The sequence below is a fragment of the Geotrypetes seraphini genome, chromosome 7, assembly GCF_902459505.1.
Source record: "Geotrypetes seraphini chromosome 7, aGeoSer1.1, whole genome shotgun sequence".
Taxonomy (NCBI): domain Eukaryota; kingdom Metazoa; phylum Chordata; class Amphibia; order Gymnophiona; family Dermophiidae; genus Geotrypetes; species Geotrypetes seraphini.
The window spans coordinates 161,812,493-161,834,021 of NC_047090.1; the positions used below are offsets into that span (position 1 = coordinate 161,812,493).

The 21,529-nt window shown below is 44.2% G+C and overlaps 1 protein-coding gene across 2 annotated transcripts in view; it reads right to left on the reverse strand.

Moving 5' to 3' along the window:
- Window positions 1-21,529, reverse strand: part of PPP2R5C (protein phosphatase 2 regulatory subunit B'gamma) — a 322,861-nt gene that overhangs the window by 143,988 nt on the left and 157,344 nt on the right. For both annotated transcript variants that reach the window (XM_033953398.1, XM_033953399.1), the window contains 2 exons: window positions 14,176-14,268; window positions 13,952-14,082 (listed from right to left, as the gene is read on the reverse strand). In XM_033953398.1, the coding sequence (XP_033809289.1) occupies window positions 13,952-14,082; window positions 14,176-14,268 (224 nt within the window). The remainder of the gene's footprint in view (window positions 1-13,951; window positions 14,083-14,175; window positions 14,269-21,529) is intronic.

Here is a 21,529-nt window from a genome sequence, read left to right on the forward strand (position 1 = left end):
TGCATGTAGCTCACTGACCCTCCCGGCAGAGGTAAGAGCAATAAGGAAAAGTACCTTCCAAGTGAGAAACTTGAAAGGAGCGATAGCCAAAGGTTCAAAATGAGGCTTCATTAAGGCGGAAAGATCACATTGAAATCCACATTGAGATCCCAGATTACCGGAGGGGCTTTGAGAGGTGGTTTCACATTGAAAAGACCCCCCATGAATCTGGACACCAAGGGATGAGCCGAGAGAAGTTTTCCATGAACTGGCTCATGAAAAGCAGCAATAGCACTGAGGTGGACTCTGATGGAAGTAGACTTGAGGCCAGAGTCAGACAAAGAAAGAAGATAATCCAATAAGGTCTCCACTGCAAGGGAAGTGGGATCATGATGATGAAGAAGACACCAGGAAGAAAACCGTGTCCACTTCTGATGGTAACATTGCAGAGTGGCCGGTTTCCTGGAGGCATCCAGAATGGAACGAACGGGCTGAGACAAAAGAGTATCATGAGAAGTCAGCCCGAGAGAAACCAAGCTGTCAGGTGCAGAGACGGAAGGTTGGGATGCAAAAGGGTCTCCTGATGTTGCGTAAGCAGAGAAGGAAACAGTGGAAGAAGGAAAGGCTCCCTGGAACTGAGTTGAAGTAGAAGGGAGAACCAATGTTGCCTGGGCCACCGTGGAGCAATCAGAATCATGGTGGCTCGTTCCCTCTTGAGCTTGAACAAGGTTCGTAACATGAGAGGCAGAGGAGGGAAAGCGTACAGGAACAGATTGGACCAATCGAGGAGAAATGCATCCGCTGCCAGACGGTGAGGGGAGTAGAGTCTGGAGCAGAATAGGGGCAGCTGGTGATTGTGAGGAGCTGCAAAGAGGTCTATCTGAGGAGTGCCCCACTGAGCGAAGATGGACTGAAGAGTTAAAGGATCGAGTGTCCACTCGTGAGGCTGGAGAATTCTGCTGAGCTTGTCCGCTAAGGAATTCTGTTTTCCCTGAATGTAGATAGCTTTCAGGAATAGTTGGTGATCTGTGGCCCAAGCCCAAATCTTCTGGGCTTCCTGGCACAAGAGGCGAGAGCCTGTCCCACCCTGCTTGTTGATGTAGTACATCGCAACTTGATTGTCTGTGCACAGCAGGAGGACCTGAGGAAAGAGAAGATGTTGGAAGGCCTTGAGGGCATAAAACATCGCTCTGAGTTCCAGGAAATTGATGTGATGTTTCATTTCCTGGGCTGTCCAAAGTCCTTGAGTTTGGAATTCGTTCAAATGAGCTCCCCAGGCATAAGGGGAGGCGTCGGTGGTGATGACAAGTTGATGAGGAGGTAGATGAAACAGAAGACCTCTGGAAAGATTTGAGGATATCAACCACCATTGTAGAGACTGACGAAGAGATGATGTCACAGATATGTGTCATGAGCAAGGATCCGTCGCTTGGGACCACTGGGTAGCTAGGGTCCATTGAGGAGTGCGCAGGTGAAGACGTGCGAGGGGTGTGACATGAACTGTGGAGGCCATGTGACCCAAGAATATCATCATTTGCTTGGCAGAGATGTAACGTTGTGGAAGCACCTGCCAACATAGAGATTGAAGAGTTTGAAGACGGTTGGACGGCAGGAATGCTCTCAGGAGGACTGTGTCCAGCACCGCTCCAATGAATTGAAGTCTCTGAGTGGGAATGAGATGAGATTTGGGTAGATTGATCTCGAACCCCAGAAGCTGTAGAAACAGGATGGTTTGGTTGGTGGCCAGGAGCACTGTTTGAGATGAATTGGCCTTGATTAACCAATCGTCCAGATAAGGAAAGACTTGAAGGTGGTGAGAGCGTAGAAAGGCAGCCACCACAATCAGACATTTGGTGAACACTCTTGGAGAGGAGGCAAGACCGAAGGGCAGCACCTTGTATTGGTAATGACAATGATTGATCATGAAGCGGAGGTACTGTCTGGAGGCCAGATTGACCGGAATGTGAGTGTATGCCTCTTTGAGATCGAGGGAACATAGCCAGTCGCTTTGATGGAGAAGAGGATAAAGAGTTGCCAGAGAAAGCATCTTGAATTTCTCCTTGACCATGCATTTGTTGAGATCGCGAAGATCTAAGATGGGTCTGAGATCCCCTGTTTTTTTGGGGACCAGAAAATAACGGGAGTAGAATCCCTGCCCCTTCTGATCTAGAGGAACTTCCTCTATGGCGTTCAGGAGGAGGAGGGATTGAACCTCCTGAAGAAGGAGAGAAGACTGAGAGGTGTTCAAAGCAGACTCTCTTGGCAGACTTTGTGCAGGACGTGTCTGAAAGTTGAGAGAGTAGCCGTGGCGGATGATGTTGAGGACCCACTGATCCGATGTGATGTTCTCCCAACGGCTGGTGAAACAAGACAGACGTCCTCCTATGGGTCGAGGGAGATTGGCAGATGGTGGAATACTGGCTATGCTTTGGAGAACCACGTCAAAAGGGTTGAGTAGACTTTTGTGGTGGAGGAGGCTTCACCTGTTGCTGCTGGGCTGGCCGAGGTGGTTGTCGCTGTTGCTGACGCTGACGTCTAGGCTGTTGAGTAGCCGGTGGCAAGGGATGGGCAGCATAGCGGCATTGGTAGGCAGATTGTTGGCGAAAAGGCCGAGCAGATGGAGTCTTTTTCTTAGTCTTCAGGAGAGTATCCCACCGAGTCTCATGGGCAGACAGCTTTTGTGTAGTGGAATCCATGGACTCTCCGAAGAGCTCATCACCCAAGCAGGGAGCATTTGCTAGGCGGTCCTGATGATTTACATCGAGCTCTGAGACTCTGAGCCATGCCAACCGACGCATGGCAACAGACATAGCCGTGGCCCTAGAAGTCAATTCAAAAGTGTCATAAATTGACCGAACTAGGAACTTGCGTAACTGGAGAAGGGAGGAAGAACAGGCATGAAATGCAGATTTCTTGCGGTCAGGGAGGTACTTTTCAAAAGCAGCCATGTTTTGAATGAGGTGCTTTAAATAAAATGAAAAATGAAAAGCGTAGTTCCCTGACCTATTGGCTAACATGGCATTCTGATATAAACGTTTGCCAAATTTGTCCATGGCTTTTCCTTCTCTGCCAGGAGGGACTGAGGCATACACGCTAGCTCCCGCTGATTTCTTAAGGGTGGATTCTACCAAAAGAGACTCATGCGGGAGCTGAGGTTTGTCAAAACCAGGAATAGGTATAACCTTGTATAAGGAATCCAATTTACGAGGAGCTCCTGGTACAGTCAGGGGAGTCTCTAAATTTTTATAGAAAGTCTCTCGTAAGATGTCATGGAGAGGGAGTTTGAGAAATTCCCTTGGAGGCTGGTCAAAATCCAGAGCATCAAGGAATGCCTTGGATTTCTTCGATTCAGCCTCCAAGGGAATAGAAAGAGATTCACACATCTCTTTTAAGAAAAAAGTAAAAGATGTGGAATCATGTTTAGAAGAGGGATCAACAACAAGTTGATCCTCTTCATCAGAGGAACACTCACCTTCAGACAGAAAGGGCTCTTCAGAATCACCCCATAAATCAGGGTTCCGAATCTGAGAGCCACGATCTCGAGACTCCGGCGTGGAGGGTTCCAGGTGTCGGGTTTTGCGCGCCGACTTACCCGACCTCATAGATACGGTACCAGGAGACGTGACCTGCTGTGTTGGTACCGAGGTCTGCACCACCTGGTGATGAGCTCTCGGTTCCGGTGCTAAGATTGGCATCGAAGTCGAGGAGGTAGTGTGACCCGGTACCGACAAAGTGGATGCCGATAAAAGATGGGACTGGAAGGCTCGGTGTCAAAAGTGCGGGAAGGAGTTGTTGCAACTGCTCCTTAAGTTGCACTTGCAGGACAGCAGCAATTCGCTCGTCCAGCGAAGGCACCGGTACCACTTTTTTCTTCTGCGGTACCTGTGGTGCCGCTCTACGCTCCGAGGATGAGGACCCCGATGTCGAGGGGCTCACCTCAATAGGAGCAGAGCGCTTCCGTGGACTCCTCGAGGTCGGCAGGACTGGACTCGCTGCTACTGAGACCGGAGGACGCTCCAACGGGGAAGGCTTCTTAGCCGGCTTACCTGTAGGGTGCGACGCCGGCGCGGTATCGCGCGGTGTCGACGAAGTAGATGCTGACTGAGATGGGGCCAATGTCGGTGCCGGTGCTGCGGAATCAGACATCTCGGCGCCGAATAACAACCGCTGTTGGATCTGGCGATTTTTTAGAGTTCTCTTCTTTAAAGTCGCACAGCGGGTGCAGGTGGACGCTCGATGGTCAGGACCAAGACACTGCAGACACCAGTTGTGCGGGTCTGTCAGTGAAATTGGTCGAGCGCACCGCTGGCACTTTTTAAACCCGGGTTGAGGGGGCATGAAAGTGAAAATGGCTTCTGCCAAATCGAAGGCCGAGGCCTCAATGATGGCAACAGGCCCCGCCGGGGCGAAGCGAAAGAAATGAAGAAAAAAACGAAAGTTTGTTGGTTTTTTTTTTTTGTTTTTTTAAACTAAAAGAAAAGAAGAGAAATAAAGAAAACTTTATTTCCAAAAGGGGTTTACGCGAGCGGGAAGATTACAAAAAACTCTTTCAACGGCCGTTGAAAGAAACGCGTCTTCTTAGCTCCGCGGAAACTAAAAAACTGGGGACCGCGCGCCTCTGTCGGGCGGGAAGGCACTCGCGCGTGCGCGGTGCGGCCTACTAGAACTTTCCAAGTTCTTAGAGTGCAATCACTCTAAAATTGTCCGTCCCGAGGCTCCGTCGGTGCCGTCACCCATCAGTCAAGAATATGCTGCCTGCTTGTCCTGGGATAACTTCCTATTTCTGCAAGGACAAGGAAAAGACACTGGAGCTGGTGCATACTTTTTCAACTAGTCAATATTCTGTAAGGGGTCATTTACACAGATATGTTGCCACATCTGCATGTAAGAACATAAGCATAAGCATTGCCTCTGCCGGGTCAGACCAGGGGTCCATCGCGCCCGGCAGTCCGCTCCCGCGGCGGACCTCCAGGTCCATGACCTGAAAATATTCCCTACCTAACCTAAAAAGTCCATACCCTATTTGCTCAGTGTCCTGTGAGGTAAACCTCTATCTGTACCCCATTATTCCCTTCGCTTCCAGGAAGTCATCCAGTCCCTTTTTTAACCCCAGAATTGTACTCTGGCTTATCACCTCTCCGGGAAGCGCGTTCCAGGTGTCTACCACCCGTTGAGTGAAGAAGAACTTTCTTGCATTCGTTTTGAATCTGTCTCCTCTCAGTTTTTCTGAGTGACCTCTTGTTTTAGTTGCCCCTGCTAGTTTAAAGAATCTGTCCCTCTCCACCTTCTCTATGCCTTTCATGATTTTATAAGTCTGTATCATGTCCCCTCTCAGTCTCCGCTTTTCCAGGGTAAAGAGCCCCAGCCTGTCTAAACGTTCGGCATATGAGAGGTTCTCCATACCCTTTATCATCCTCGTTGCTCTCCTCTGGACCCTCTCGAGTATTGCCATGTCCTTCTTGAGGTATGGCGTCCAGTATTGGACGCAGTATTCCAGATGTGGGCGCACCATTGCTCGATACAGTGGCAGGATAACTTCCTTCGTTCTGGTAGTGATACCCTTTTTGATAATGCCCAGCATTCTGCTTGCTTTTTTTGAGGCCGCTGCACATTGCGCCTCCGGCTTCATTGTGTTATCCACCAATACCCCCAGATCTTTTTCTTGGCTGCCTTCCCCAAGTACCCTCCCTCCCATCGTATAGCTGTACCTGGAGTTCCCCTTCCCTATGTGCAAGACCTTACATTTCTCCACATTGAAGCTCATCTGCCATTTTTTTGCCCACTCACTCAGTTTGTTCAGGTCGCTCTGCAGGTCTTTGCATTCCTCAACAGTTCTGACCGTTCTGGAGAGTTTTGTGTCATCCGCGAACTTGATAACTTCGCACTTTGTCCCCGTTTCTAGATCATTAATAAATATATTGAACAACAGTGGTCCCAGCACTGACCCCTGCGGAACACCACTTGTGACCCCTATCCAGTCAGAGTAGTGCCCCTTTACTCCTACTCTCTGCTTCCTGTCCGCCAGCCAATTTTTGATCCATCTGTGCACGTCCCCTTCCACCCCGTGACTCCACAGTTTCTTCAGTAGGCGTTCATGGGGCACCTTGTCGAAGGCTTTTTGGAAATCTAGATATACGATGTCTAGGGGGTCACCTTGGTCCAATTGTTTACTTATCCCCTCAAAGAAATGCAGTAGATTCGTCTGGCATGATCGGCCTTTACAGAAACCATGCTGGCTTGATCTCATCAGATTATTTTTTTCTATATGCTCTTGATACCTTCCCTGATCAGTGATTCAGCCATCTTCCCCGGAACAGAGGTTAAGCTCACCGGTCTGTAGTTTCCCGGGTCGCCTCTCGATCCTTTCTTGAAGATCGGTGTAACATTCGCTATCTTCCAGTCCTCCGGGATTACCCCTGTTCTCAAGGACAGGTTGCAAATATGCCGCAGTAACTCTGCTGTTTCATCTCTGAGCTCTTTCAGTATTCTCTGGTGGATCCCGTCTGGGCCCGGAGCTTTGTCAGTTTTTAATCTATCTATCTGCCTGAGAACGTCTTCGAGGCTTACCTCCATGCATGATAATTTCCCCTCTTTATCTCCCCTGAAGATTTTTTCTGGTTCTGGCACACTGGATGTGTCTTCTATTGTAAAGACCGACGAGAAGAACTCGTTTAGCCTACCGGCCACCTCTTTCACCACTCCCTTCCGGTCACCCTCATCCAGGGGTCCCACCTCCTCCCTCGCTGGCTGTTTCCCTTTCACATATCGGAAAAATGGTTTGAAATTTCTTGCTTCGTTGGCCAGTCTCTCCTCATACTCTTTCTTGGCTTTCCTGACTACTCGGTGACATTGTTTTTGATACTGCCTGTGCTCTCTCCAATTTCCTTCGTTTTTGTCTTTTTTCCACTTCCGAAATTATTTTTTCTTGTCTCCTATCACTTTCTTTACTTCACTGGTTATCCATGCAGGGTCCTTCGTCTGATTCTTTTTGGATCCTTTCCTAAATCTTGGTATATATAGGTTTTGCGCCTTGTTTACTGTGTCCTTGAATAGGGACCATGCTTGGTCCACAGTCCACGTTTCCTTGGAGCTGTTTCTGAGCTTCTTTCTCACCATTTGTCTCATGGCATCATAGTTCCGTTTCTTGAAGTTAAACGTTGTTGCCTTGGTTCTCTTTCCCTTAGGTAATCCTATTTGCACTTTGAACTGAATCATGTTGTGGTCACTGGTTCCTAGTGGTCCCACGACCTCCACTCCCTTTGCGGGTCCTTTCAGCCCATTGAGGATCAGATCCAGAATCGCTGATCCTCTCGTTGGTGCCTCGACAAGTTGTTCCATGAAGCTGTCCTGAACAGCTTCCAGGAACTCCGTTTCCCTTGCACATTTTGAATTTCCAAGACACCAGTCTATCCCAGGGTAGTTGAAATCTCCCATAACTATGGTGTTTGGGTTTTTGCATTCCCTTCTCAGCTCGGCTACCATTTCTGTATCCTCGGCTTCGGTTTGCCCAGGTGGACGGTAGAACAGTCCCATCTTTATCTCGGATCCATTGCTTCCTGGTACTTTGACCCACAATGATTCCAGTTGGGCATTTGTTACTGCTGTGTCCAGAGTGGATGAGTGAATGGTGTCCCTTATGTATAGTGCTATTCCTCCTCCTTTCTGGTAAGTCCTGTCTTTTCGGTCGAGTTTGTATCCTGGCAGTACTATGTCCCATTTGTTTTCCTCGTTCCACCAAGTTTCCGTGATCCCTATGATGTCTAGTCTCTCCTTATTGGCCATGACTTCTAGTTCCCCCATTTTGTTCTTCAGGCTCCTTGCATTAGTATACATGCAGTTCAAGTCCTGGCATTTTCCCTTCCTCGCTATTTTCCCTTGCATTCCATTCTTCATTCTGTCCCCTTCCTGACCTGTCAACTCCTGAGTATTGTCTCTTTTGTCTTCTCTTTGTGGTAGATTCCTATTGCCTTCCCCTTTTGTCGTGTTCCTATTGTCCTCCTCTTGTTCCTTCTCATTATCCAGTCCCATTTTGACTTCCCCTTGTAGTATGTTCATCCTGTCCCCCTCTCGCTTCGTCTGACTCCCTTGAATGTTCATAGTCAATTGCTTGCCACTTGTGTCTTCCCCGCAATTTTCCCCCTCAGTACCTTCACTGGATACTGTTTCCCGAACCGTCGATACCAGGTCGACTGTCGGCTTTCCCCTTCTACTTAGTTTAAAGCTTGTTCTATCGCTCTTCTGACGTTATTTGCTAGTTGTCTAGTTCCCGCCTTGCTCAGGTGTAGACCATCCTTCTTGAAAAGCTTGTTCTTTCCCCAGAATGTTGTCCAGTTCCTTATGAAAAGAAAACCCTCTTCCTCACACCATCTTCTCATCCATGCATTAATTGATTGTAGCTCCGTCTGCCTCTTCGTTTCTGCCCTCGGCACTGGCAGGATCTCTGAGAAGGCTATCCTCTGGGTCCTCATTTTCAGTTTCCTTCCTAAGATCTTGAACTGTTCAGTCAGTGCATTCTTGCTGTAGTCTCTCCTAGTGACATCATTCGTTCCGACGTGGACTATCACTGCTGTCTCTTCCGTCTCTGCCCCCACCAGGATTCTTTCAATCTTGTCAACGATGTCCTTCGTTCTTGCTCCTGGGAGACAGGTCACTAGCCGATCCTCTCTCCCTCCTGCTATGTGACTGTCGACGTGCCTCAGGATTGAGTCTCCCACCAGGATTGCAGATTTCCCTTCTTTCAGCCTACGTTTCGGTCGCAGGTCTGTGTCCTTGGTGTTCTTCTTTTCTTCCAGCAAGGTTCCTCCGTGGGTATCCTCTACCTTGATGTCAGAAGTTTCTTGTCTTCTGCTCTGTGTGTCTTCATCATTTCCGTGCACCTGTTCTTCCACTTTCCTGTAGGCATCCTCGATGAACTTCTCGAGCTCCCTGACTTGCTCCTCGATGCACCTCTCTCTCATGGGGTCTTCGGCTGTCTGGAAGGGGGCTTCTGAGATGTAGAGTCCCTCCAGCTCTTGGATCCTGAGCTTCAGACAACTGACTTCGTTCTTCAAGCTCTCCAGTTCCTGACATTGTCCGCACACATATGACTGCCGCCCGGAGGGGAGGTAGTCGTACATGTGGCAGTCCGTGCAGTACACTGGGAAGTTCATCCTTCGGGTTCCTTCCGCTTCCATATTTGTCCGCTCTCTAGGAGTCCTGTTGCTCCTTGATAGTGTGATTACTCCTGTGCCTGGCTCTTTCTTACCTTCTTCGTCTTCCGCTTCCTTTTACTTATGCGCGTGTGCTATTCGCCTCTTGCTTGCCCTCTGTGGCTGCCTTCTCCTTTAGTTCGTGTTCTCTCTTGAGTCCGCCTTTTCTTGTCCTGCTGAGCTTGTTACTGCTGTCTCTGTGTATGAGTGTGCGCTACCTTCTTGGCCTGCTTCTATCCTGTCTTCTGCCCTTGCTTCTGAGTACATGCTCTCATACAGAATTATCCTCATATGACCACTGTTTCTTCCTTGTTTTTAAATGGATGGGGAATTATATGGTTTCTGAATTATGTGATTTAGTGAATACACTCTGAACTGGATCTTTGCCAGAAATCTTGAAAGTAGTCACCATTTGTCCACCACTGAAAAAGGTAATTTTGATCCTTTGGTGCCAAGCAATTATCACCTTATTGCCTCACTGCCAAGAGTGGCTAAAGTCACTGAAAAGACTGTTTCCACTCTGTTGAGCCAATTTGTGGAGAACTCTGGATGCTTGGATTTTTATCAATTTAATTTTAGAAAGGCATTCAGTACAGAGATAAGAACACAAGTTGCCATCCAAGGGTGCATCAAGCTCAGTATTGTTTCCAATAGTGGCCAGTCCAGGTCACAAGTACTTGGCAAGATCTCAAAAGTAAAACAAATTTTATGCTGCTTATCCTAGAAATAAGCAGTGGAATTTCCTAAGAATGTCTTATAGACTTTTCTTTTAGGAAATTATTCAAACCTTTTATAAATTCTGGAAAGCTAACTGCTTTATTACATTTTTTTTTTTTTACAATAAATTCCAGATTTTAATTATATATTGAGCGAAGAAACATTTTTTTCAGTTTGTTTTAAATTTACTATTAGTAGCTTCACTGAATGCTCCCCTAGTCCTAATATTTTTGGAAAAAACAAATGTTTCACCTCTATCTCTTACATTTAATTCAGTATTTTATAGATAGCCATCTCTTCTCCAAGCCCTAGCTGCTTTAGCCTTTCCTCATAGGGAAGCTGGTCCCACTGAATGGAATGTCATCTGAAGGATTACGCTGGCGAAAGAGCTTGGCTGTTTGTACAGGATTGACAATGATGGGCCACTGAGATCTGAACTCTTCTAATAATAATGTTGTATACCTGTTTTGTAGCATTTGTTTTATATGTATCCCACCTTGGAATAAGGCGGTTTATAAATTTTTAATAAAGTGATATGAAATTAAAAAATCCCATCCCCTTTAGTATTTTCATCGCCCTTCTCTGCACTTTTTCAAATTCTGCTATTTATTTCATGGTTTATATACTGCTCTATCTTATATTCTAGTTGGTGTGCAAGAGACATTCATAATAGGCATAGCAAATAAATAAAACTAGCAACAATCTTAAAACATAAATGGAATTTTCTTCTCATGCTTTATTTTGCTCTCCACTGTGGATAAAATGTGCTAGGGTTTATAACTTCCACTTTTGATGCTATTAATATAATCTTCTAGGCAAAAATTGATGCTTAGATTCATGAAAGCTGGAGTTCCTCAGGATTCGGCGTTATTTGTGCAGAATGCTCAATACTGAATACATATTGACAACAGTGTTTTTTTAAATCTATGAAGAATTTTTTTGAACCCTTTATATGCAGGCACAACAGCCAATATATAGCCAAGTCAGATATGTTACATGAGCTTTAACTGGTGATTTTTAATATAATTTTTAGATTTAGGCTTCATTAAAACTTTCTACACTGCCAGGCTAATGGTTTACAATAAACAATTTTATTTAATACCTTTGATCAGGGGCGAGCAACCTTGGTCTTTGAGGGCCACAATCCAGTTAGGCTTGAGATCTATTTGCATGCAGATCTATTTGCATATGCATATGCATATGCATGATATCTATTTGCATGCAGTGCCTCCATTGTATGCAAAAAGATCTTATGCATATTCATTTGGAAAATTCTGAAAACACAACTGGATTGCAGCCCTTGAGGACCAAGGTTGCCTACACTTGCTCTTGATCTGGCATGACTTAGCTGCTATTTGTTTCCTTTACATTTATGACTTACATCAATAACAGAGGGAGGAAATAGCATAGTTACTTACCTTAACAGATGTTATCTGGGGACAGCAGGCAGGTATTTTCACATGTGGGTGGCATCATCCACGGAGCCCAGTACAGACAGTGCTAAAAGTGTACACTGTTTAGAAATTTGATTAAGTGTTATAAAAATGTTTTTAATAAACTTGAAACAAGGAATACTGTCTAAATGATCCTGAATGTTGAAGTCAAGGTCAGAGACTCGAAGCCATGAGACATGTCTCATGGCAATAAACATAGCTGATGCTCTACATGTCACATCAAATGCATCAAAAGCTGATATAGCCATGAATTTTCTAGTCTGAAGGAGACTAAATAGTTTCTTGAAACTCTGGAAGCCTATCAGATGGAATATAGTATTCAAAATCAGTCAGTCTCTTTATGAGTTGTTTAAGATAGATTGACATTAAAAAAATTATAGCTGCAAACTTTGCTGGTCAATATAGAATTCTGGTAAAGGCAGCACCTGAACTTATCCATGGTGTAGCCTTCCTGTCTTAATTGTGCACTTGCATAGACTCTTGTGCTGGAGGATTTTTTAAAAGTGGATTTATTCAGCAAAGATTGGTTTTGTAATTGGGGCTTATCAAAAACCAGACACGACTATACTCTGTATATTCAATTTTTCTTGGAGCTATGGGAAGTGAGAGAGGAGTTTCCCAGTTTCTAAACATAGCTTCCTTTAGTAAAGAATGAAGAGACAGTTTGAGGAACTCTTTAGGAGGCTCATCGAAATCCAACACCTCAAGGACCTCTCTCTTGGTTCAATGTCCAACTCTAACTTAACAGGCAAAGCTTTCCCCATCTGCCTAACAAACTTGGTGAAAGATAATCCCTCAGGTGATGATCTGTGCCTGGATAGTGGAGGAGATGGATCTGATGGGATGCTATACAACTATGGAGCAGACAACATGGGTTCAAGATTATCAGTATGGACAGAGATCTGAATCCACGTCCCAAACTCCAGGAGACTCTCTATAAGATGGAGATGAATGCTTTTTGGCATTGAGTATGATGACAATAAGAACATCGAGAATAACTCCTACGATAATGTCGGTATCAGTCAGATGAAGATGGAGAAGAAGTTCAACTTCAAGAATGTGTAGATCTTGACTTATGTCTAGGTGAATGAGAACCAGTACCATGCGATGCTCTCTTGGATTTTCTAGAAGATAGAGGATCAGTACCGCGGGATCTCAATATCCTTCAAGAAGTAGGTTTACTTGGGAGAGTGAGGTCCGGTACCCTGGGGCCTTCAGTTAGTCCTGGAAGGACTGCACCAGTACCATTAGCTCAACAGCCAGTACCATCAGTGCAGCAGGGTGCTGAGGGGTGGGACCTTGATGAGGAAACACAATCTAAAGGATACACAGCCTGCACCGAAGGAAATCGATGATGGCAATGCTACTTGGCTTTCATCAAGGGACTCTATGCTGAAGATGCCTGAGACGCTGGTTGAGATGAGGACGGCTTCTAAGCAGGCTTACACAATGCAGGAACAGAGTCCAATGACGAGGGAAGTGTTGATGCCGGTAGTGTTGGTACTGATGGCATTGATTTGTCACTGGAGTCTTGCTGGATGCATCGAGCCTTACGAGAGCATTTTTGTAAAGTAGAATAGCAGATGCAAGAGTCTACTTGATGCTCCGGCTCCAGACACTGAATGCACCAGTTGTGCGGATCAGTAATCGATATGGGCTATTAGCAACAAGCGCACTTCTTGAATCTGCCAGAAGGCCTTGACATGAGGAAAAATCTCAGTGGTGAGATAAAAAATTGCAATGGTTGCAAACACCGAGTTACTGAAAACAAAGAAAAAATTCCCAGAGGGAAACCAGCCCGAAAGCCCAACTGAAGAGTTTTGAGTGGCGAAAATTTGACAAAAAAAAAAAATACTATAGTCAAAAATAAGAACAAAGAAATAAAACACTAGTTAATAAAAGAAAACGAGCTGAAAAGGCTAAGAAAATGTTGATGGGAAAGCATGGTTGTTGCTCTGCGGAAAACGAACAACTGAGGAACTGTGAGCTGACATTGGGCAGGTAGGCACTCGAGCGTGCATGGTGTGGGCAGTCTTGAAGCTTCTTAAAATGTTTATACACTTTTAGCACTATCCGTACCGGGATCCGTGGATGACATCACCCACATGTAAGGATATGTTGCCTGCTTGTCCAAGAATAACAACCGATATGATAAGCCAAGATATTTAAAGTAGGAGAAAGACAAGACAGTTAAGAGATATAATCATTCTAAAAATCTCTGACAGGGTAGACCTTCATAAACTGAGAATGGCAGATAAACATGAGAGAAGATTAGGCAAAAGGCATACATAAAACCAAGTTTATTGCACCATTCTGAGCCAACTTTTTATAGACAGTTTAACATATGCATTGTTTAGCATGGTCTATAACTCTCCATTGCTTTTTAAACTTTTTTATGGAAACAAATGAGGTGAGCTTAAGAAATGATGCAACAAAAATGGAGTTCAATATGGCAATGTCTGCAACAATCAAGTTTCATTTCAAGTAGCTTATATTATCTTTTTTTTACTTTATCACATACCAGGAACCTATCAGCTTTGACAGTTTCATAAGACTTTACAAAATTAGTGCAGGTTGCATAAAGTCCAAACATATCAAAGAATACTGACATACCTATAAAATATATTATTTATTTGTTTCCTGATGTAAGCTCGTAGGCCTAAAAATTTTCCATAGATTCTGTGAAGTGTAGTTTTAAGAAAATCTCTCTCTCGAGGATCCTCGCTGTCAAAGAGCTCTAAAAGCTGTGGAAGACAGAAATATACTTAAGTTTAAAAGATTAATAGAAAATTATAAATTTCAGTAGACAAATTATGATTTGACACACAGTTTCTTACCTGCAAAACAAACTTTTGATCAATATATTTCTTAGCTACATTAGGTTGGAAATCTGGTGATTCTAAAAATCTTAAGAAGAATTCATAAACAAGCTGAAATAAAATCATAAAAAACAGTTAATTTCTACTTATATTTACCATTTACACAAACATTAGTAGAGAGAGGTAAGATCTTAAAACTCCTTACATGCTACTCTGCCAATCCAAATAGGTTACAATATTATTTTGCTTAGGAAACCACAAGAGAGAAATATACACATTTTACAGTTGCACAAAGAAATATTTTATTAATCATCAGGCAGTATAGCACTGATGCATTAAAAATATATTGTAGGAGGGTACTCAGTGTTACTTTATGACTTAGAATATTGAATAAATATATTATAAAAGTAAAACACAATACAAATTGATATTAAAATAACATTTTTTAAAATGATGCAATGGAGCATATCTTCAATGTGTAAAGGGTGGGAAACAGAAAATGAAGAGAGATTACACAGAAGAAAATGATGGCACATCTATATGGTAAGAAGCCAAACAAACGCACACTGATGAGTGAAGTAGTACTAAAGTGGCATCCTGTCCTACAGAATCCGGTTGTTTGTCATACCCCTTACCATTAAAGAAACATGGAACCCTCAAATCACTGATTGGTAGGTGTGACCCACCACAGTTGACACTGAAACTCCAGAGTCACTCCCAAATGCAGTTTGAATCAGGGCTCTGCCAAAATCCCACAACTCAGTGGCATACCTAGGGTATGTGACACCCAGGGCCAATCATTTTTAACACCACCCCCTCCCCCCAATATAAAAAAATATTTTTAGTAATTTTAATTAATTTATTTTTATAGCCCGTCCTCCCGATACAGCTCAGAACGGGTTACAGTTTAACATTCACAATGTTACAATATAACATTTCATACCACCTCTCTCCAACCCCATGCCAGTGCTGTGATGTAAACAAACAAACAAAAAAGACTTTTCCTCTCTTTAGGTCCTAGCTCACACTTTCTGTCTAACATCAGCTCTGGCAGGATATACGTTTCAAATCTGACATAGTGTAATCACAAAATAGAACATTTTTTCTACCTTTTGTTGTCTGGTCTTTTTATTATTTAAATCATGTTAGTCCCAGGCTCTGGTTTCCGTTTGTTAACTCACTCACCAGGGTCTCCTGCCCATTTGGCTTTTTCTTCTTTCTCCATGCTCACCATCCATCTTCCCCTTCCACTGCATTATCCAACATTTCTGTTTATATCCCACCGTCTAACACCCTCCTCTCTCTTTCTCTGCCCTGGGCCAATCCTTTCTGTTCTCCTCCATGCAACATTTCTCCCTTCCTCCCCTCCATCATCATGTGCAACATTTCTTTCTCTCTCCCCATGCACCATCTTTTCCCTGCCCTCCACCCTATGTCCAACATTTCTCCCTCTCTCTTCTCCATGCATGTCTCCCTCCCCTCCACCATATACAGGATTTCTCCCTCTTACTCCTTTCTACCTCTCTGTTGCATTTTCCCTTCCTTTTCTGCAGTTCATGTCCAACAATTTTTCCTCTCTATTATCCCCCTGGGTAGCAGCTTCCAATCCCTTCCTCCCAGGACTGGGGCCCAAGGCAGAAATTGAGGAGGGGGCCCCTCTTCTACCTGCGCGTCTCCCATTTTCCCCACCCACCTTTAAATTACTTCTTCACACATAAAACAGGCAGACCTTCACCATATACAGAACAATTGATCACAAATTAGAAATAGAAATGTGAATGCCAAAACTGAATTGGAAACCACAAAAAGTTAAACTTTCCAAACACAATCAGTGGCATAACCATGAGAGGAGGCTGGGCCTCCTACTTTGAGCTTAGGCTCCCTCAAAATGAACATCTCCCTTGCTGTAGATGGTAGGGATCCCCAAGCCTCACCAACTGACAGCAACCTCCTCCCCCTCCAACTTTTCAAGTTCTGCAGTTGGCAGCAATATTGCTGCCTTCCCTCCTCCCTGACCCCACTTGTCTTTCATGCATGCATGAAAACAGTGGCAGCTTGAGGATATTGCCATTAGCTGCAAAGCTTGGAGATTTCTGGTTGCTGGACTGGAGGAAGATGTCTTCAGAAAAGGATCCTGGTAGGGCTTGGGAATCCCCACTAGATCAAGTATTTGTATATTATACTTTGGTGCCCATCCAATAATTTTGGGGATAAATCCTTCTTCAGGTATATTAGTAATAGAAAAAGAAACACAGATGGGATAGTACGCCTTAGGAAACCAGACGGGAATTATGTAGAATCGGATTCCGATAAAGCCGAACTACTAAATGAATACTTCTGCTCAGTCTTACCTGCGAGGCACCGGGGTCCGGTCCACAGTTGCAGACAAGGGAAAGCTCGGAAGACCCGTTTTAGAATTTCAAGTTTACACCCGGCAGCGTCTACTGTGAACTATCAAGACTCAAAGTGAACAAAGCCATGGGACCGGACAATCTACACCCCAGGGTGCTTAGAGAGTTGTGTGATGTTCTGGCAGGACTGTTATCCGTACTCTTCAATCTTTCCCTGAGTACGGGAAGAGTCCCTCTGGACTGAAAGACAGCCAACGTCATCCCACTCCACAAAAAGGGCTGCAGGACAGAGGCTGCAAATTACAGACCGGTGAGTCTCACATCCATAGTGAGTAAACTCATGGAAAAACTAATTAAACATAAAATAGATACGATCTTGGACGAGGAGAATCTATGAGATCCCCACCAACAAGGATTCACCAAGGGAAGGTCCTGCCAATCCAATCTAATTAGCTTCTTCGACTGGGTAACAAGAAAGCTGGTAATGGGGGAGTCCCTAGATGTCGTGTACTTGGACTTCAGTAAAGCTTTTGATAGCGTCCCACACCGCAGGTTATTGAACAAGATGAAATCGATGGGATTAGGAGAGACATTAACTGCATGGGTCAATGACTGGCTAAGCGGTAGACTTCAGAGGGTGGTGGTAAACGGTACCCTCTCCAAAACTTCAGAGGTGACCAGTGGAATGCTGCAGGGCTCGATCTTGGGCCCGATCCTATTCAACATATTCGTAGGGGACCTGACTCAAGGGCTTAAACATTGTTCGCTGATGATGCCAAACTATGCAACATAATTTTGGGCTCCAGTCCCTCCCCTAAATACAATACAAAAATAACTGTGATGCACATATCCCAAAGCTAACATATTCCAGTTAATAAATTCAAAATAAAACAATTTTTTCTACCTTGTCATCTGGATATTTTGTTTTTCCATCATTTTGGTCCCAGTTTCTCTGATTTTTGTCTATCTTCTACTAATTATCTTTCCAGTGTCTGCTGTCAATTTTTTTTCCTCTTCTTTTTCCATTCCCTCCTCATGCCTTTCTCCAACATATTGATTTTTCCCTTTCAGATTCTTAATTTTTTTCTTTTCTTTATTGCCTCTGTCCACTCAAATCTTGCCCTCTTTCTCACCCTTCTTTTTAAATTTTTAGCTACCTCTCAATTCTCCATCTCCTCTCAGTCCCTAGCTCTCCCATTTCCCATCTCACTCCTTTCCCAGCCTCATATTTCCTGCTATCTACTCCCATTACCACAGATAACAGACATCAACAGACTCACACAAGACACAGAAGCAACAATCATGAGCTGCGCCCCAATCGAACTCCCAAACACAGACTCAACTGCCTGTCTCTACTCACACAACTCCATCGTAACCTTGCAACTTTGTAACATTGTGACTTTGCCACTTGCACCCTGATTCCTTGTATTCTAGTCATCTTGTGTAACCTGCATTTATAAGGTCCCCCTGCTTTTGTGTTCTAGCCTGGTTTCTAGCCTGATCTTTTTAGCCTGATCTCTAGCCATCCTGTTCAACCTGCTACCATGCTACCCACTCAAAATTACCTCCTACCCTACTGCCCGACAGTATGACGCAGGACCTACTTCTATTGGAACATTGGTCCTCAACTTGGCTGTAGAGAATGACACGGGGATAAAATCTGTCCCCGTCACTGCCCCGTCCCTGGCACACCATCTCCTTCACCGCCCCGTCACCACCATTCCCTTCACCGCCTCATCACTGTCATCCCTTTCACCGCCCCGTCCCCGTCACTACCATCCCATTCACTGCCCCGTCACCGTCACCGTCCCCGCAGCATCCATATAAGCCTCAGTACTGCAATATTTAGCTTATTCCTTCCTTATAAATCAAAGTTCTGGCTGCTGAACTAGAGAGAGATGTTCAGCTGGCAGGGCTTTGTTTTTAAATTTTTATCAACACAACTAATATACTACTTTATCCTAAAGCAAAAAATAAAGAAAGAAAATAAATAGAATTTTTTTTCTACCTTTTGTTGTCTGGTTTCTGCTTTTCTCATCTTTTCATTCAATTCCTTCCATCCACTGTGTGTCTTCTCCCTGCATCTTCCATTTGCTCTGTTACTGTGCTTCTCCCTTCACCCCCCCCCCCAATTGGTCTGGCACCCATCTTCTTCCCTCCGCTCCCCCATAGTCTGGCATCTGTCTTCCAGACAAATGGGATAAGTCCTCAATGTCAGGTCTTAGAGAATATCGAGGTGAATGCCGAGATGGACAATTGGGTGAGCATCGAAAAAGTGATAAGGAGGTGTGCTCTCAGGAAGATGAGGTATGTTTCCTGACTCTAGGCCTTCGACGCTTTTGTGTTCGAGAATAGTCTCTCAATATAGTCTTTGGATGTTTCTTGGACTGGGCCGAGACTGGATGTAAAGCAAGCATTTGCATCAATTGCAAATGCAGTATCCCAGATAGCTCTTTCTGCAACTGCTCTCTGAGCTGATCCTGCAGAGATGGCACTGGTACCAATGTTAACAAGGGTACAACAGGTGCATACTACACTGGGTGTCGAGATGTTGGTCACCTCGATGTCAAAGAACTCCTCAGAGAAGACACCAATTACATTGATAGTGAACTGGTCTCAGAGTGTTAATGCTTGGAATGCAATGACAAAGATGCTTGAGACGATGCTGAATCACTAACTATTCTCTGTACTCTTTTAAATCTCTAATCTAATAAAGCTCTATGGTGCCTATTTACATATTGCAGCACCATATACACTGTAAAGAGATTATTGGTCTGATATTAACATACACTTCATTATATGTTTATGTATATATATTAATTCTTCATTTTTTCATTTGTATGGACCTTCGGATATCAACTGGATCATGAGTAATGCCCAGCAATCTCTTGTCTTCATCAGTCCACTTTATTGTTTATTTACTCAAAACTCTAAAATTCATTTAGTTTCATACTTATTCTTAATTTCATAACTCCATAAATATTTCTTCATTGTATTTCATTTTAGTTCACTTCACTTCCTTACTTAATATCTTTTTCTTCTAATTTAATTTTTTTTCTAATTTAATCTTATTACTTAGCTTCGAGGTTAGCTCTCAAACGTTCATCAATGCCACCTCTCCCGACATGCATGTTTCAAACAAGGTTTTTCTTCAGGGTCGAGGGGAACAATCGAATATGTGCAGTCTTTCTTCACATCAGGACATTTTGGCACCCCGAAGCTGTGTGTGGGGACAACGGGACAGGGGATCCGAAAACAGGATTGTCCCGTTCAAAACAGGACGTATGGTCACCTTAGTCTTGGTGTTCAGGACCAAGATACTGGACACACCAGTTGTGTGGGTCTGTACCTAAAATGATCCTGTGGCAGAAAGGCACAACTTGAAGCTGTTAGGAGCCTTGGACATTAAAGGAAAAAAACACCAAAGTGAAATCAAAGGACTCTAAGGTCCAGGGAGATCGAATATAAATAGGAATCCAAAAGTGTCAACATTCCTAGCTGGAAATCAGGCCAACAAGAATCTGAAGGCCCAAAAAAGAAATTCAATAAAAATGGAAAAGGTTTATACCAAACGAATGAAAAAGATCTAGAAAAATATGCCTAAATGGATTGAAAAAAGAAACAGGAATGCATAAAAACACAAGTTTGATGCGTTAAAGAAACTCCAAGAAACAGATTCTCAGCTCCACAGACAACTGAGAACTGATGGACTCACGAACCAATGCCAGGTGGGAAGGCACCGGTGCGCGCGCAGTACAGGCGGACTTAAAGTTTTAAAGTGACAGTACACTTTTTGACTGTCCATGCCAAGGCTCCTTGAATGATGTCACCCATGTGTGAGAATATGCTGCCTGCTGGTCCTTGGATAACATTTGTTCCCCTGATGAACACCTGACAAGTCATTATGATAGCTATCTTGTAACAACTCCACAGGAAACCTGATGGCAGTACTGTTTACATTCCAATTCTGACACCTCATCAAGCCCCAGTCATACAAGTTTGGTATTTGATTACTGTCACCTTGAAATGAACTTACAGTGCACTTTGCCCACTGTCCATGGCATTATTCCTGCCTATTCAAATGGACCACACAATAAGTTGTAAGACCTGCATCTTAAGTTGTAAATCAGACATATTGACCTAACTGTGCACCATTACTGTGGTATGATCATGTTTAGGGGCTCTTCTTGTTTTAATGACAGGCACCCAACCAGAAAAGTTAAGCTCTGGAACGCATTGTCAGAGGTTGTGGTAAGAGCGGATAGCGTAGCTGGTTTTAAAAAGGTTTGGACAATTTCCTGGAGGAAAAGTCCATAGTCTGTTATTGAGAAAGACATGGGGGAAGCCATTGCTTGTCCTGGGTCGGTAGCATGGAATGTTGTACTCTTTGGGTTTTGGCCAGGTACTATTGGCCTGGATTGGCCACCATGAGAACGGGCTACTGGGCATTATGGACCATTGGTCTGACCCAGTAAGGCTATTTTTATGTTCTGATGACTACTAGTTGTGAATGTCACAATATGTCCATATCGATGATTAGTATTATTTACCACTTCTTTATCCCCGCTATCTCCACAGAATGCTCCTTCGCTCTACTGTGGAAGTTGCTCCATAACAACACGATTAATCTGAAAAGTTACACATTAAATTTTTGTTAGCATGCTTCAACCAGACCTTGGTGGGGTACGGCAAGGCGAATTAGTTCTCCCTTCTGACAGACTGCAGGATGATGCCACTGCTAAGTGCAGCTCACTATAGGGTTAGCAACCAAGAAAAAGATGTGGGTGTCATTGTAGACAATACGATGAAACCTTTCGCCCAATGTGAAGCGGCAGTCAAAAAAACAAACAAGATGGAGAAGGTGGAGCTTAACCAAAGATGGCGGCTGGTTGCTTGAGCTGAGATGCCACAGACTAGCTGGGAAGTAACTTTTTCTTACCGTTTCGATGGTAAAGAGGAAGTCTAAACCCCGGGTTTTCCTGGAGGAATCTGTGGTGTTAGTGGGCCCGATGGACGCTTTT